General features: G+C 42.4%; 1 protein-coding gene across 2 annotated transcripts in view; it reads left to right on the forward strand.

Annotated features, from left to right (window-relative positions):
• The window catches only part of LOC115111624 (MLX-interacting protein-like), a 43,501-nt gene that overhangs the window by 21,920 nt on the left and 4,600 nt on the right, over positions 1-16,981 (forward strand). For both annotated transcript variants that reach the window (XM_029637874.2, XM_029637875.2), the window contains exons 9-16: positions 122-713; positions 1,127-1,233; positions 1,337-1,448; positions 3,284-3,396; positions 3,561-3,668; positions 4,209-4,336; positions 4,451-4,574; positions 4,946-5,075. In XM_029637874.2, coding sequence (XP_029493734.2) covers positions 122-713; positions 1,127-1,233; positions 1,337-1,448; positions 3,284-3,396; positions 3,561-3,668; positions 4,209-4,336; positions 4,451-4,574; positions 4,946-5,075 — 1,414 coding nt within the window. The remainder of the gene's footprint in view (positions 1-121; positions 714-1,126; positions 1,234-1,336; positions 1,449-3,283; positions 3,397-3,560; positions 3,669-4,208; positions 4,337-4,450; positions 4,575-4,945; positions 5,076-16,981) is intronic.

Genomic DNA, 16,981 nt, shown 5'->3' on the forward strand with positions numbered 1-16,981 from the left:
ACTCTAACACACACCCAGACCTAACACACCTGTCTTTTATTCTTCGATGTTTTCACAACATCTTACTAGCTGATAACATTATAAATGTGCTATCTTTGCTCTTGTCCTTGTGACTTGATAGGGCCAGCTTCTCTACTCCATGCACCTCTCAGCTGACCTCCCGTCCGTCAGTCATGACCACAGACTCATCGCCTCCCCAGCCCCCCTGACTATCTCCTCCCTCATGTCCAATCAAACCAGTGGAAGCCCCTCTTACGTACAGAACTACATGCCTCTGTTCTCTGGGCCGGTGCCCCCTAGTGCTCAGGCTGGAGGCTCCTCCCGCATGCAAACCTCAGCCCTTCCCACGGTGCGGCACACCCAGACCTGCCAGGGTGCTGCCACCCCAACACTAGTAGCCCCCCCACCCCTAGACGATGCCACAAGCCTGGACGGTTCCCCGCCCTCATCTGTCATCACACATACAACCACCTCCACTGTTCTACCCAGTGATGCTGCCACCACCTTCAGTCACAGCTCTGACTTCAGCTCCCTAAACCGGGAACCTCCACCACCACCCCTCCAGCCCCTGCCACCCTCACCTGCCACCACCCCACAACACCCCCAGACCTTCGCCCTGCCCAGACCCATCCAGCCCTCTTGCTCCAACAAAAAGACACGCCGTGTGCAAAGGATTGTTCCTGCCATCTCCTCGTCTCACCTCATCCTAACAGGTGAGTTAATCACATCCCAAAAGGTTTAACTGTTGCTGAATAAGAATGGTGGATTGATTTAATATCAAATGTAATATTGAATTAATACATGCCTAGCTGGTGCTACCCAGAAAAAAACTACCACATTAGAAACAATAGTATTTATTGAAGTGGGGGATTACTGCTCCACTAGAGCTGTCTGATCTCACCACTAGGTGGTGCTACTGTATATCATTATATAGTCAGTCACTATTGTAATGAAAAACTAAATGAAAACTAGTCAATGTTTGTAGGCGATTCAGCCTAAATGATCCTAGCAAAGATCATCAATGACATCCAGGCTCAATATTAGACATTAAATACATGAGAGAATCTGCATTTACCCTGTGGTTTTAATGTCAAAGGCCCTGACAGATGATGTTTTGCTGTCCCAGCACCCTTCCCAGGGCATACCAGTGCAGTGATTGTTACTCCAACCCCCCTGAAAGCAGATGTGGTTCCCTCAACGGGCGTGATCATCGGCTCCTCCAGCCTATCAAGGGTAAGACCCGGTCTGCTCTGAAGCGCCCCCTTTGCATTCAACTGTTTTAATTAAGATAGTTTTCATTTACTTTGTTTTATTTCTTTACATCCCTCTATCTCAGGCTCCTGGATTTCACATCCTTCCACAGACTCCGAAGTCTCCCCAGCTCATTATCCCTAAAGAGGAGAGCTACTCTTCCAGCCGCAAGAAACAAGAACCCTCCACAAGTACTGGTGAGAGTGACATACGCCAGGCCCTTACTTTTTTTGTTATATGTACAGTGGGACAAAAAAGTATTTAGTCAGCCACCAATTGTGCAAGTTCTCCCACTTAAAAAGACGAGAGAGGCCTGTAATTCTCATCATAGGTACACTTAAAAAAAATCCAGAAAATCACATTGTAGGATTTTTAATGAATTTATTTGCAAAAGTTTATCTCAATACTTTGTTATATACCCTTTGTTGGCAATGACAGAGGTCAAATGTTTTCTGTAAGTCTTCACAAGGTTTTCACACACTGTTGCTGGTATTTTGGCCCATTCCTCCATGCAGATCTCCTCTAGAGCAGTGACGTTTTGGGGCTGTTGCTGGGCAACACGGACTTTCAACTCCCTCCAAAGATTTTCTATGGGGTTGAGATCTGGAGACTGGCTTAGGCCACTCCAGGACCTTGAAATGCTTCTTACGAAGCCACTCCTTCGTTGCCCGGGCGGTGTGTTTGGGATCATTGTCATGCTGAAAGACCCAGCCACGTTTCATCTTCAATGCCCTTGCTGATGGAAGGAGGTTTTCACTCAAAATCTCACGATACATGGCCCCATTCATTCTTTCCTTTACACGGATCAGTCGTCCTGGTCCCTTTGCAGAAAAACAGCCCCAAAGCATGATGTTTCCACACCCATGCTTCACAGTAGGTATGGTGTTCTTTGGATGCAACTCAGCATTCTTTGTCCTCCAAACACGACGAGTTGAGTTTTTACCAAAAAGTTATATTTAGGTTCCATCTGACCATATGACATTCTCCCAATCTTCTTCTGGATCATCCAAATGCTCTCTAGCAAACTTCAGACGGGCCTGGACATGTACTGGCTTAAGCAGGGGGACACGTCTGGCACTGCAGGATTTGAGTCCCTGGCGGCGTAGTGTGTTACTGATGGTAGGCTTTGTTACTTTGGTTCCAGCTCTCTGCAGGTCATTCACTAGGTCCCCCCGTGTGGTTCTGGGATTTTTGCTCACCGTTCTTGTGATCATTTTGACCCCACGGGGTGAGCTCTTGTGTGGAGCCCCAGATCGAGGGAGATTATCAGTGATCTTGTATGTCTTCCATTTCCTAATAATTGCTCCCACAGTTGATTTCTTCAAACCAAGCTGCTTACCTATTGCAGATTCAGTCTTCCCAGCCTGGTGCAGGTCTACAATTTTGTTTCTGGTGTCCTTTGACAGCTCTTTGGTCTTGGCCATAGTAGAGTTTGGAGTGTGACTGTTTGAGGTTGTGGACAGGTGTCTTTTATACTGATAACAAGTTCAAACAGGTGCCATTAATACAGGTAACGAGTGGAGGACAGAGGAGCCTCTTAAAGAAGAAGTTACAGGTCTGTGAGAGCCAGAAATCTTGCTTGTGTGTAGGTGACCAAATACTTATTTTCCACCATAATTTGCAAATAATAATCCTACTAAGTGATTTTCTGGATTTTTTTTCTTCTCATTTTGTCTGTCATAGTTGAAGTGTACCTATGATGAAAATTACAGGCCTCTCTCATCTTTTTAAGTGGGAGAACTTGCACAATTGGTGGCTGACTTTTTTGCCCCACTGTATGTACACTAAACTCAGTCATGTGTCACAGGGTGCTTTTTCCTCCTGTCAAATGTAAGCTATCAATCTATTAGCTCTACATGTGTATACAGGATGTGGCATGGTAACACATTCATACAGTGTTTTGGAATGTTTACAGTACTGATCTGCTTCCCATAAAATTAATGAATTGTCTTAAATGTGAGTTGGTGCTCACTGGTGTAGCAGTCTTTGTTATGATGGTTTTTGGTAAGTGTGGATAATTTGTGTCTCCCAGGGCATGAGGACCGTAGCTCAGGTCAGGGGTCACTGTGTGGGTCAGAGCAGGTCTCCAGTCCTCAGTCTCCACACAGCAGCTGCATTGCCCTTTCCAAGAACGAGTCCAACCAGGTAACAGCAGCCCACCCTCCTGCCTACTATTCTATGTCTGTGTATGTGACTGTGTATGACTCCAGCTTTTTCAAGCAGATCCAGTGTTGTGTGCCTGCCGTTGAATCATTGCAGACTAATCATTCTGATTATGTGTGTGTCTGTTCTCTCCCTGTCTGTTTCAGAGCCGTAGGGTGACCCATATCACTGCTGAACAGAAGAGGCGCTTCAACATCAACATTGGCATCAAAATGCTGTGCAGCCTGATTCCTGCTCTCAAGTCCCAGTCCAATGTAAAGCCATGTCTGTCTGTCATCTGTCTACTGAGTCCTCCTACTAATATATTCCAGATCTAGCTTTTGATGGCTTTTATTTAAAGATCAGTTCAGAAGCATAGTGTTTGCACATCCTATTATTTTCAGGTATAGGGTACAAATATAGTATCCCTTTCATACACAAAATCCCACATTTACCATGCCTGCTTTTTTATACCAGATTTTGCATATATATGAAGGGGGTAGGGGGTAAAAAAAACATTGTAAATTAAAAGCCCTATAACCAAATACAGTTACCGGGGCTGTGTGAATGGTTCTATGCTTTTTCTGCAGGTAAGTTCATTAACATTTCCATTGTTTAACACCTCTCTAATGTGAAATGTAAACAGTACCCATTGTTTAATTTTATTTTACAAGTATTCTATCACATCTTCTGTCTGAAATGGTAAAGTCATGAAAGAATGATACATACCCACACATTGTTGAATGCTCCAGCAGTTGACCACGTGTCATGACCTTTCCAATATCGCCACCTATTCTTGTTGTGTTTGATACCAGATCAGTAATGCAGTCACGCTGCAGAAGACAGTGGAGTACATTAGGAAGCTGCAGCAGGAGAGGCAGCAGATGCAGGAGGAGACCAAAAGGCTACGGGAGGAGATTGAGGAGGTCAATGCCTCCATAAAGTATGTACTGCCTCACTGTTATGTTATCTCTCTTATCTGAGTAGACGAGTTCAGGAAACAGTTTGAGTATACATGACATAGTAATCTGATCTGTGTGCTATTGCTGTGCCACAGTGTGTGTCAGGAGCAGCTGCCTGCTACAGGTGTGCCCATCACACGCCACCGATTCGACCACATGCGTGAGAAGTTTGATGAGTACGTGAAGAGCCGCACACTTCAGAACTGGAAGTTTTGGATCGTATCCGTTTTTACCCTTATCACTGACATTTAACATGACTTTTGCATTTAACGTGACTTTGTCATAATGATATAAGATTCAATCAGGCTACTTTTAATATTTATTTAATTTATGTCAGATGGCTAGATTAGATGCTGTATATAAGCAAAGAAGAGCTATAATGTTTGGTTTCAGGGGGACTTGTGAAAGGTTACGACTGTAGAAAATGAAGTAGTATGATATAGGACTGTATACCATGAGCCATCTGAGTACATCTGAGGTCCTTTCTGCCAGAGAGATTCATTCATATGTCTTCTGAGATTGAAATAGGATGCAACTTTGAATCTTTTCCCTAAATAGTGTGTGTTTGACCCTTGACCCACCATCCTTAGTTCAGCATCATTATTAAACCACTATTTGAGTCCTTCAATGGGACTGTCTCCACCACAAGCAAAGGGGAGCTGTGTGAGACCACACTGCAATGGCTGGACCGTCACTGCTCCCTCCATGTGCTGAGGCCCAGTGAGTAAACTACACTCAATGCCCCTAACCTCTCTCTCACACACGCACACAGCATATGTTTTACTGTCATTGTGGGGACCTAAAATATTCAAAATTATATTTTCCCTAACTTTAACTTTAATCCTAACCCCCAACTCCTAAACCTAACACCTAACCCTAATTCTAACACTAATGCTTACCCTGAACCTAAAATAGCCTTTGTCGTTGTAGCGATCTGGGAAATGTCCCCATGAGGGATAATTTTCCTTGTTTTACTATCCTTGTGGGTAGTAAAAGCCCACACACACACACACACACACACGTTTGTTTTACTAACCTTGTGTGGATCAAACAATTGATTCCCATTAACCTTTACCCCTAAATCTAACCCAAACTCCTAACCCTAATTGTAACTCTAAACTTAACCTCTGAGCCAAGGATAATAAAACAAAAATCCACACAGACACACACTCAATGTTTTCAATTAAATGGTTTCAAGATTCCCCCATGATTTCCCTGCTAATCAGTCTTCCTTTAGCTGCAGCGTCAGAGTAGGACAGTGAGGAGGTAGATAGAGAAGTGGCGGTTGGCAAGTGGTTCCATTACAGCAGTGATATTCAAATGGAATTGCAGGGGGATCGCAAAATAAAACATTTTCTTTCAGGGGGAGAATCAGAGTACGTATTATTTCATAGGATAATATATTAACTTATTGACAAAGATAATAAAAAATATATACAGTACCAGTTAAAAGTTTGGCACACCTACTCATTCAAGGGTTTTTATTTATTTAGACTATTTTCTACATTGTAGAATAATAGTGAAGACATCAACACTATGAAATAACACATATGGAATCATGTAGTAACCAAAAAAGTGTTAAACAACAAATATTTGAGATTCTTCAAAGTAGCCACCCTTTGCCTTGATGACAGCTTTGCACACTCTTGGCATTCTCTCAACCAGCTTCACCTGGAATGCTTTCCCAACAGTCTTGAAGGAGTTCCCACATATGCTGAGATATCCCACACCTGTTGGATGCTTTTCCTTCACTCTGCGGTCCAACTCATCCCAAACCATCTCAATTGGTTTGAGGTCGGGTGATTTGTGGAGGCCAGGTCATCTGATGCAGCACCCCATCACTCTCCCTCTTGGTCAAATAGCCTTACACTGCCTGGAGGTGGGTTGGGTCATTGTCCTGTAGAAAAATAATGATAGCCCCACTAAGCTGTGGTAGCCATGCTGGTTAAGTGTGCCTTGAATTCTAAATAAATTCTAAATAAATCACCATCAGTGTGACCAGAAAAGCACTACCACACATCACACCTCCTCCTCCATGCTTCATTGTGGGATTCACGCATACAGAGATGATCCATTCACCTACTATGCATCTCACAAAGACACAGTGGTTGGAACCAAAAATGTCAAATTTGGACTTAGCGGACCAAAGGACAGATTTCCACCAGTCTAATGTCCATTGCTCGTGTTTCTTGGCCCAAGCATGTCTCTTCTTCTTATTGGTGTCCTTTTAGTAGTGGTTTCTTTGCAGAAATTCGACCATGAAGGCCTGATTCATGCAGTCTCCTCTCAACAGTTGATGTTGAGATGTGTCTGTTACTTGAACTCTGTAAATCATTTATTTGAGCTGCAATTTGAGGAGCAGTTAACTCTAATGGACTTATCCACTGCAGCAGAGGTAACTATGGGTCTTCCTTTCCTGTTGCGGTCCTCATGAGAGACAATTTCATCATTGCGCTTGATGGTTTTTGCAATTGAACTTGAAGAAACGTTCAAAGTTCTTGAAATGTACTATAATGACTGACCTTCATGTTTTAAAGTGATGATGGACTGTCATTTCTCTTTGCCTATTTGAGCTGTTCTTCCCATAATATGGACTTGGTATTTTACCAAATAGGGCTATCTTCTGTATACCACCCCTACCTTGTCACAACACAACTGATTGTCTCAAACGCATTAAGAAGGAAAGAAATTCCACAAATTAACCTTTAACAAGGCACACCTGTTCATTTAACTTAATTCCAGGTGTCTACCTCATGAAGCTAGTTGAGAGAATGCCAAGAGTGTACAAAACTGTCATCAAGGCAAAGGGTGGCTACTTTGAAGAATCTCAAATATAAAATATATTTTGATTTGTTCAAAAAATTTTTTGGGGTTACTACATGATTCCATATGTGTTTCATAGTTTTGATGTCTTCACTATTATTCTACAATCTAGAAAATAGTACAAATAAAGAAAAACCCTTGAATGAGTAGGTGTGTCCAAACTTTTCATGTGTATTGAGTAAATACATGTACAGTACCTTCAGAAAGTATTCACACCCCTTGACTTTTTACACATTTTGCTGTGTTACATTGTGGGATTCAAATGGATTGAATAGTTTTTTTTGTCCACGATCAACACAAAATACTCTGTCAGTGGAAGAAAAATACAAAGATTATTTGTTTTATATGGAAAAATAAAACACTAATATACTGTATCTTGATTAGATAAGTTAATAAAATTATATAATAATTTGAGTCCCCGCTGAAAAGTGAAGCACCACTGCAACACATAATATTTTGCCATGAACACTGCAGCAGAAGCGAACTCCTTCCTCCGCTACTCTTTCATCCACGTGAGGCTACAATACGTTGAGTTTCCTGGTGAAGCTGTGAAGTGATCTGTAGCCTATTGCGTGATTTGTTTATGAGTCTGTTATTAAAGAATGTGAAATAATGTGTACGTTTACTGCTTTTCGTTTACTCATATGGTTCTAAATATTGAATAGCCTATTGGCCTACATTCGTTCACACGGGCAGTTGTTTTTAGTGCTTTTAATTTAATCACGTATGGCTACAAATATAGTATATACATTAGCGCTCATGGGTAGAATATTGTGTGTGTATATACAGAAATTGGTTCAGTTATGGCCTAAAATAAGTTAGTATGGGCAGAATATTATATATAAATGTGTGCATATGGTTATATACTGCTCAAAAAAATAAAGGGAACACTAAAATAACACATCCTAGATCTGAATGAATGAAATATTCTTATTAAATACTTTTTTCTTTACATAGTTGAATGTGCTGACAACAAAATCACACAGAAATTATCAATGGAAATCAAATTTACCAACCCATGGAGGTCTGGATTTGGATTAAAAGTGGAAAACCACACTACAGGCTGATCCAACTTTGATGTAATGTCCTTAAAACAAGTCCAAATGAGGCTCAGTAGTGTGTGTGGCCTCCATGTGCCTGTATGACCTCCCTACAACGCCTGGGCATGCTCCTGATGAGGTGGCGGATGGTCTCCTGAGGGATCTCCTCCCAGACCTGGACTAAAGCATCCGCCAACTCCTGGACAGTCTGTGGTGCAACGTGGCGTTGGTGGATGGAGCGAGACATGATGTCCCAGATGTGCTCAATTGGATTCAGGTCTGGGGAACGGGCGGGCCAGTCCATAGCATCAATACCTTCCTCTTGCAGGAACTGCTGACACACTCCAGCCACATGAGGTCTAGCATTGTCTTGCATTAGGAGGAACCCAGGGCCAACCGCACCAGCATATGGTCTCACAAGGGGTCTGAGGATCTCATCTCGGTACCTAATGGCAGTCAGGCTACCTCTGGCGAGCACATGTAGGGCTGTGCGGCCCCCCAAAGAAATGCCACCCCACACCATGACTGACCCACCGCCAAACCTGTCATGCTGGAGGATGTTGCAGGCAGCAGAACGTTCTCCACTGCGTCTCCAGACTGTCACATGTGCTCAGTGTGAACCTGCTTTCATCTGTGAAGAGCACAGGGCGCCAGTGGCGAATTTGCCAATCTTGGTGTTCTCTGGCAAATTAAAAACGTCCTGCATGGTGTTGGGCTGTAAGCACAACCCCCACCTGTGGACGTCGGGCCCTCATACCACCCTCATGGAGTCTGTTTCTGACCGTCTGAGCAGACATATGCACATTTGTGGCCTGCTGGAGGTCATTTTGCAGGGCTCTGGCAGTGCTCCTCCTGCTCCTCCTTGCACAAAGGCGGAGGTAGCGGTCCTGCTGCTGGGTTGTTGCCCTCCTACGGCCTCCTCCACGTCTCATGATGTACTGGTCTGTCTCCTGGTAGCGCCTCCATGCTCTGGACACTACGCTGACAGACACCTTCTTGACACAGCTTGCATTGATGTGCCATCCTGCATTGATGTGCCATGTGCCATCCTGCATGAGCTGCACTACCTGAGCCACTTGTGTGGGTTGTAGACTCCGTCTCATGCTCATTATTTCATAGTGAAAGCACCGCAAGCGTTCAAAAGTGACCAAAACATCAGCCAGGAAGCATAGGAACTGAGAAGTGGTCTGTGGTCCCCACCTGCAGAACCACTCCTTTATTGGGGGTGTCTTGCTAATTGCCTATAATTTCCACCCATTGTCTATTCCATTTTCACAACAGCATGTGCAATTTATTGTCAATCAGTGTTGCTTCCTAAGTGGACAGTTTGATTTCACAGAAGTGTGATTGACTTGGAGTTACATTGTGTTGTTTAAGTGTTCCCTTTATTTTTTTGAGCAGTGTGTATATATAAGGCTAAAAACAAACTATAATCTATCTAGGCCTGTATCTAGTTTCTACAATGTATTTTTTTTCATATAGTTTTTGCACCATCCATTCACACCAACCATTCACTATAAAACATGTATTTATCAACAAATAAGCTTAGCAAAATACAAAAAATGCATCCGACCTTCTCCCCAACCCATGTTGTCTGAAAGTATGTCAGGAGCTCCTCCAGTTGACATTCCGTGCGCTGAAAGAACCCGGGTATCCAGCAAGTAGTGGACACATTGGCCTACATCAGCCGGCGGGACGAATGCTAGCACGCCGAGCTCCCTGATCTCTTGGGCATAGTCGGTGTCGTGGAGGTACTTTTGTCGCACATTTGTAAATTTTGCCAAATGGCCTGTTTCATGTGAAAGAAGCAACCCAGGTTGTGAGTCCCAGGAAACACCTTTGTGAAATCTTTAAAAGCCGCTGGCTTGAAGTAAGTCATGATTGAGTCGGGTTTCAGGTCTTGCCTCACACCATGCCCAAACTGCGTCCGCCATCGTGCACAAATAGATTTTGTCCCCTCACACCAAATGCGATCACGACACGCAGGTTGAAATATCAAAGCAAACTCTGAAACAATTATATTAATTTGGGGACAGGTCAAAAAGCATTAAACATGTATGGCAATTTAGCTAGCTAGCTTGCAGTTGCTAGCTAATTTGACCTATTTAGCTAGCTAGCTTGCTGTTGCTAGCTAATTTGTCCTGGGACATAAATGTTGAGTTGTTATTTTACCTGTGCACAAGGTCCTCTACTCTGACAATTAATCCACACATTAAACGATCAACCGAATAGTTTCTAGTCATCTCTTCTCCTTCCAGGCTTTTTCTCCTTTGGACTTTATATGGCGATTGGTATCTAACTTTCATAATAAGGTGTATTACCACAACCAACCGCCCGACCTCAGTTCATCTTTCAATCACCCATGTGGTTATAACCAATGAGGAGATGGCATGTGGGTATATGCTTCTAAAAGCCAATGAGGTGATGGGTGAAGCAACTTATGTTTTAGCCCCTGGCAACACACGCTCGTTGGCATGCGCGAGCATTGTGGGTGCAATGATTGAATAACATGTATGTGTACATTTATTTTGCAACGCTCGCACAGATGCCGAGCAGTTGCCATACCAGGCGGTGATGCAACCGATCAGGATGCTCTTGATGGTGCAGATGTATAACTTTTTGAAGAACTGGGGACCCATGCCAAATCTTTTCGGTCTCCTGAGGGGGAAAAGGATTTTTCGTACCCTGTTTTTGGACCATGATAGATCGTTGGTGATGTGGACACCAAGGAACTTGAAACTCTCGACCCTCTCCACTACAGCCCCATTGATGTTAATGGGGACCTGTTTGGCCCTCCTTTTCCTGTAGTCCATGATCAGCTCCTTTGTCTTGCTCACATTGAGGGAGAGGTTGTGGTCCTGACACCACACTGTCAGTTCTTTGACCTCCTCCCTAAACGCTGTCTCATCATTGTCGGTGATCAGGACACTGTTGTGTCGTCAGTGTTGGAGTCGTGTTTGGATGAACAGGGAGTACAGAAGGGGACTAAGTACACACCCCCGAGGGTGTTGAGGATCAGCGTGGCAGATGTGTTGTTGCCTATCCGGTGGCCCGTCAGGAAGTCCAGGATCCAGTTGCAGAGGAAGGTGTTAATTCCCAGGGTCCTTAGCTTAGTTATGAGCTTCGTGGGCACTATAATGTTGAACGCTGAGCTGTAGTCAATGAACAGCATTCTCACGTAGGTGTTCCTTTTGTCCAGGGACTATGGTGGTCTGCTTGAAACATGTAGGTATTGCAGACTCAGTCAGGGAGAGGAGAAAATGTCAGGGAGAGGTTGAAAATGTCAGTGAAGACACTTGCCAGGTGGTCCGCGCATGCTTTGAGTACACGTCCTAGTAAATCCATCTGGTCCTGCACTCTGTGAATGTTGACCTGTTTAAAAGTCTTGCTCATATCGGCTACCGAGAGCGTTATCACACAGTCATCCAGAACAGCTGGTGCTCTCGTGCATGCTTCAGTGTTTCTTGCCTCGAAGCGAGCATAAAAGGCATTTAGCTCGTCTGGTAGGCTCCGGTCACTGGACAGCTCGCGTCTGCGTTTCCCTTTGTAGTCAGTAATAGTTTTCAAGCCCTGCCACAGGGCATAGCGGGATTATCAATTGGCATCCGGATTAGTGTCCCGCTCCTTGAAAGCGGCAGCTCTAGCCTTTAGCTCGATGCGGATGTTGCCTGTAATCCATGACTTCTGGTTGGGATATCTACTGTTGAAGTCGGAAGTTTACATACACCTTCAAAATTCCTGACATTTAATCTGTGTAAAAAATCCCTGTTTTAGGTCAGTTTAGGATCACCACTTTATTTTAAGAATGTGAAATGTCAGAATAATAGGAGAGAATGATTTATTTCAGCTTTTATTTCTTCCATCACATTCCCAGTGGGTCAGAAGTTTACATACACTCAATTAGTATTTGGTAGCGTTGCCTTTGAATTGTTTAACTTGGGTCCATCATTTCGGGTAGCCTTCCACAAGCTTCCCACAATAAGTTGGGTGAATTTTGGCCCATTCCTCCTGACAGAGCTGGTGTAACTGAGTCAGGTTTGTAGGCCTCCTTGTTCGCACACACCTTTTCAGTTCTGCCCACAAATTCCTTATAGGAATGAGTTCAGGGCTTTGTGATGGCCACTCCAATACCTTGACTCTGTTGTCCTTAGGCCATTTTGCCACAACTTTGGACGTATGCTTGGGGTCATTGCCCATTTGGAAGACCCATTTGCGACCAAGCTTGAACTTCCTGACTGATGTCTTGATGTTGCATCAATATATCCACCTAATTGTCCATCCTTATGATGCCATCTATTTTGTGAAGTGCACCATTCCCTCCTGCAGCAAAGCACCCCCACAACATGATGCTGCCACTACTGTGCTTCACGGTTGGGATGGTGTTCTTCGGCTTGCAAGCCTCCCCCTTTTTCCTCCTAACAAAACGATGGTCATTATGGCCAAACAGTTCTATTTTTGTTTCATCAGACCAGAGGACATTTCTCCAAAAAGTACGATCTTTGTCCCTATGTGCAGTTGCAAACTGTAGTCTGACTTTTTTATGGCGGTTTTGGAGCAGTTGCTTCTTCCTTGCTGAGCAGCCTTTCAGGTTATGGTGGTCTAGGACTCGTTTTACTGTGGATATAGATACTTTTATGTCGGTTTCCTCCAGGATCTTCACAAGGTCCTGCTTTTATTCTGGGATTGATTTACACTTTTCGCACCAAAGTACGTTCATTTCTAGGAGACAGAACGCGTCTCATTCCTGAGCTGTATGATGGCTGCGTGGTCCCATGGTTTTTATACTTGCGTACAATTGTTTGTACAGATGAACGTGGTACCTTCAGGCGTTTGGAAATTGCTCCCAAGGATGAACCAGACTTGTGGAGGTCTAAAAAAATAATTTTGAGGTCTTGACTGATTTCTTTTGATTTTCCCATGATGTCAAGCAAAGAGGCACTGAGTTTGAAGGTAGACCTTGAAATACATCCACAGGTACACGTCCAATTGACTCAAATTATGTCAAATAGCCTATCAGAAGCTTCTAAAGCCATGACATCATTTTCTGGAATTTTCCAAGCTGTTTAAAGGCACAGTCAACTTAGTGTATTTAAACTTCTGGCCCACTGGAATTGTGATACGGTGAATTATAAGTGAAATAATCTGTCTGTAAACAATTGTTGGAAAAATGACTTATGTCATGCACGAAGTAGATGTCCTAACCGACTTGCCAAAACTATATTTTGTTAACAAGAAATTTGTGGAGTGATTGAAAAACTAGTTTTAATGACTCCAACCTATGTGTACGTGAACTTCCGACTTCAACTGTATGTGCGGTCACTGTTGAGACAACGTTGTTGATGCACTTACAGTGCATTAAAGTCCCCGGCCACTAGGCGCGCCGCTTCTGGGTGAGCATTTTCTTGTTTGCTTATGGCCTTATAGAGTTGGTTGAGTGCGGTCTTAGTGCCAGCATCGGTCTTCGGCTTCGAATAATTTAGATGAGAACTCTCTTGGTAGATAGTGGGGTCTACAGCTTATGATATGGTACTCTACCTCAGGTGAGCAATACCTTGAGACTTCTTTAATGTTAGACATCGCGCACCAGCTGTTATTGACAAAAGACACACACCCCCACCCCTCGTCTTACCAGCCGTAGCTTCTCTGTTCTGCCGGTGCGTTGAAAATTCCTACAGAAATCACTTTTCCGTGTCGTCGTTCAGCCACGACTCGGTGAAACATAAGATATTACAGTTCTTAATGTCCCGTTGGTAGGATAATCATAATCGTAGGTCATCAATTTTATTTTCCAGTGATTGCATGTCAGCAAGTAGAATTGATGGAAGTGGGAGTTTACTCGCTCACCTACAGATTCTCAAAATGCACCCCGATCTGCGTCCTCTTTTCCTCCGTCTTTTCTTCACGCAAATGACGGGGTTCTGGGCCTGTTCCCAGGCGAGCAGTATATCTTTCTTGTCTGACTTGTTAAAGGAAAAAGCTTCTTTCAGTTCGTGGTCAGTAATCCCTGTTCTGATGTCCGGAAGTTATTTTCGGTCATAAGAGACGGTAGCAGCAACATTATGTACAAAATAAGTTAAATAATAAGTTACAAACAGCGCAAAAAAAACGAACAAAATAGCACAATTGGTTACTGGCATGTAAAACGTCAGCCATCCTCTTCGGTGCCATCTTCCAGATTATAAGCATTTATATGTGAAATTAGACATTCAACTTGAACCCTGTTTCAACAATCAGCTGAATCAGAATTTTGACAGTTATGTGAACAGCTGTTGTGATTGCATGCAAGGTTAAAAAAAAGAAGGAAAAAAATGGAAGTCTCATACTTTACGGAAAGGATAGTCCAAACTATACAGGCTAAAAATGTAGGCCTATAGCATGTTTAAAATGGGTTCAAAAGCAAAACGCTTATTTTCCTTTTAATGAATTCTATTCAGTGGCTTCACCTGTGACCTCGGCAGCCAGGGTAGGGCAGCACTTTACAACATTCCAATGTTATAGTCTTGTGAGTCTGTCATGCATATTTCTTTATTGAAAATGGGAACAATGGGTGATATGGACAAATACTGATTTCAAAACTAAAATGGATTTCATTCACATTATCAAGACATGGTGAGTATCAAAATAGTTTTAAAAAATGCCCTTGTCTTAAAGTTGAACCTCGGATAGATCTTTACTATAATAGCCTATACAGTCAACTCAATGTGGTATTCAATTATTTTGAAATAGCCTACATTTTCCGCATCATAGTGAGACTACATAAAACGACGTAGGCCAAATGGATTTTGTGATGTCTTATGTTACGTTGACTTATTTAGACTGTTAAAATGTAGGGGAAAAGGCAGACTTTTTATATAAACAGTGGATTTCTTCGGTCCTAATTTCATAATCGGAAAGTCTGCTCATTGATGTCAATACCAAAGCCGATAATTGTGACTTGATTGAATTGGAATGATGTGAATAATGATGATGACGGTATAGCCTAACCCTTTAATCATAGGTTATTGTTACTTTGTGTCTCTAAAATCGTAATGTTTCCATTTCTATAGTCATGTGACAGTCTGTTTTAACTGAAACATCCAAATGTCAGCCTTTTACCAGATCCACCTTTCTGCATTAAATGTTTTATTTTAATAACTGATAAAAATTCAGTATGCTATAGCCTATAGATTATTTTCTGCCCATATGAACAACATTTTAGGCCATATAAAGAACAGCTATGCATGATTTAATGAAAAGCAGCAAACAGACACATTGTTTCACATTATTTAATAAAAGACTCGTAAACAGGTAATAGGCTGTACAGATTCACATTTTCCACGCCAAATATACCTATAAGGACACTTGACGTATTTCAACGAAGTTTGTTGTGCTCTGTGTATTACTTTCCTCAGAAAGTTTTGCTCGACAAAAAGACTGCCTGAAAAAGTTTGAATAGCACTGCATTACAGCATTTCACTATGATTTTGACTTGAATGACTAGTTGTCTGTAGGTGTTAGATGGTACAGTATGTGTGATATACTTATTTTTTTAGAATGTCTAATAGTCCATTTCACCCCCATTTTTCTTTTGTAAGGAAAGATTTACCTCTTGATGTGACATGATCTCACACACAATATTTTCCCTGTCACTTATTTACAAGAAAGAACACATTCTCCTTCAGTCTCTTGTTCAACCTGTGTCTCTTACACACTCAATCTAAGAGGGAGGGATGTTGACGTCAGAGATTATCATCACTGGATACAGTTCAGTTCACTAGGTTACAGTGCCTAGTGAAAGTCTACACACCCCTTTGCACATTTTGCTGCCTTAAAATTATATCTAAAAATAGATTCAATTAGATCTCGCTCAGTAAATTTGGTTAGGAATCATTGATGGACAGCAATATTCAAACCTTGTCTCTGATTTTCAAACAAATTTAAGTTAGAACTGAAACTGGACCATTCAGGAACACTCAACACCTATTGGAAAGCCATCATCGTGTGTCTTTGGCATTACATTTGTGTAATTGTCCCGCTGAAAAATAAAACCATAACCTAGGATAAGGTATTTAAGTATTGTGGTGGCAGCATCATGTTATGAGAATGCTTCTCACCGGCAGGGACTGGGGAGTTTGTCAGGATCAAAATAAATATGAAAGGAGCAAAGCCCAGGTAAAAAGTTAGAGAAACCCTGCCACAGTCTTCTGAATACCTAACCCTGGGATACAGTTGTATTGTCCAGCAGGACAATTACACAAAAGTAATGCCAAAGAAAAACCAGAATTGGCTTTCCAAGAGGTGTTAATTGTTCCTGAATGGTCCAGTCTCAGTCCTGACTTAAATTTGTGTGAAAATCAGAGCCAAGGTTTGAATTTTTCTAACCATCAATGATTCCCAAACAATTTTACTGAGCTTGAGCAATTTTTACAAAAACAATGGATATTTGTTTCCTTAAGACTTGTTGGTGACTTATTCAAAGCTGTAATGGCTGCCAAGGGTGCTTCCACCAAGTGTTAAAGTGAAGATTCACCCATTTTTAATGGTACATTGTTTTTGTGCATCTCTTAGTGATGTTCTATCGATTCCCTGGGTCATAGACTTTTACTAGCGACTATATATTACTACCGTCTGATTAGCATGCTTTTGGAAGTAGGATTATGAAGAGTCAGATGCACAATCTGAAGCCTTACTGAGAGGCATGCTAGCTCCTCTTTGTCTTTGTCTGCTGTTTCATAAATTATTTTATGGAGGAATAAAAATATATATTTTTTTGTAACTTGTTTT

Source organism: Oncorhynchus nerka, linkage group LG27, assembly GCF_034236695.1.
Source record: "Oncorhynchus nerka isolate Pitt River linkage group LG27, Oner_Uvic_2.0, whole genome shotgun sequence".
NCBI classification, from domain to species: Eukaryota; Metazoa; Chordata; class Actinopteri; order Salmoniformes; family Salmonidae; genus Oncorhynchus; species Oncorhynchus nerka.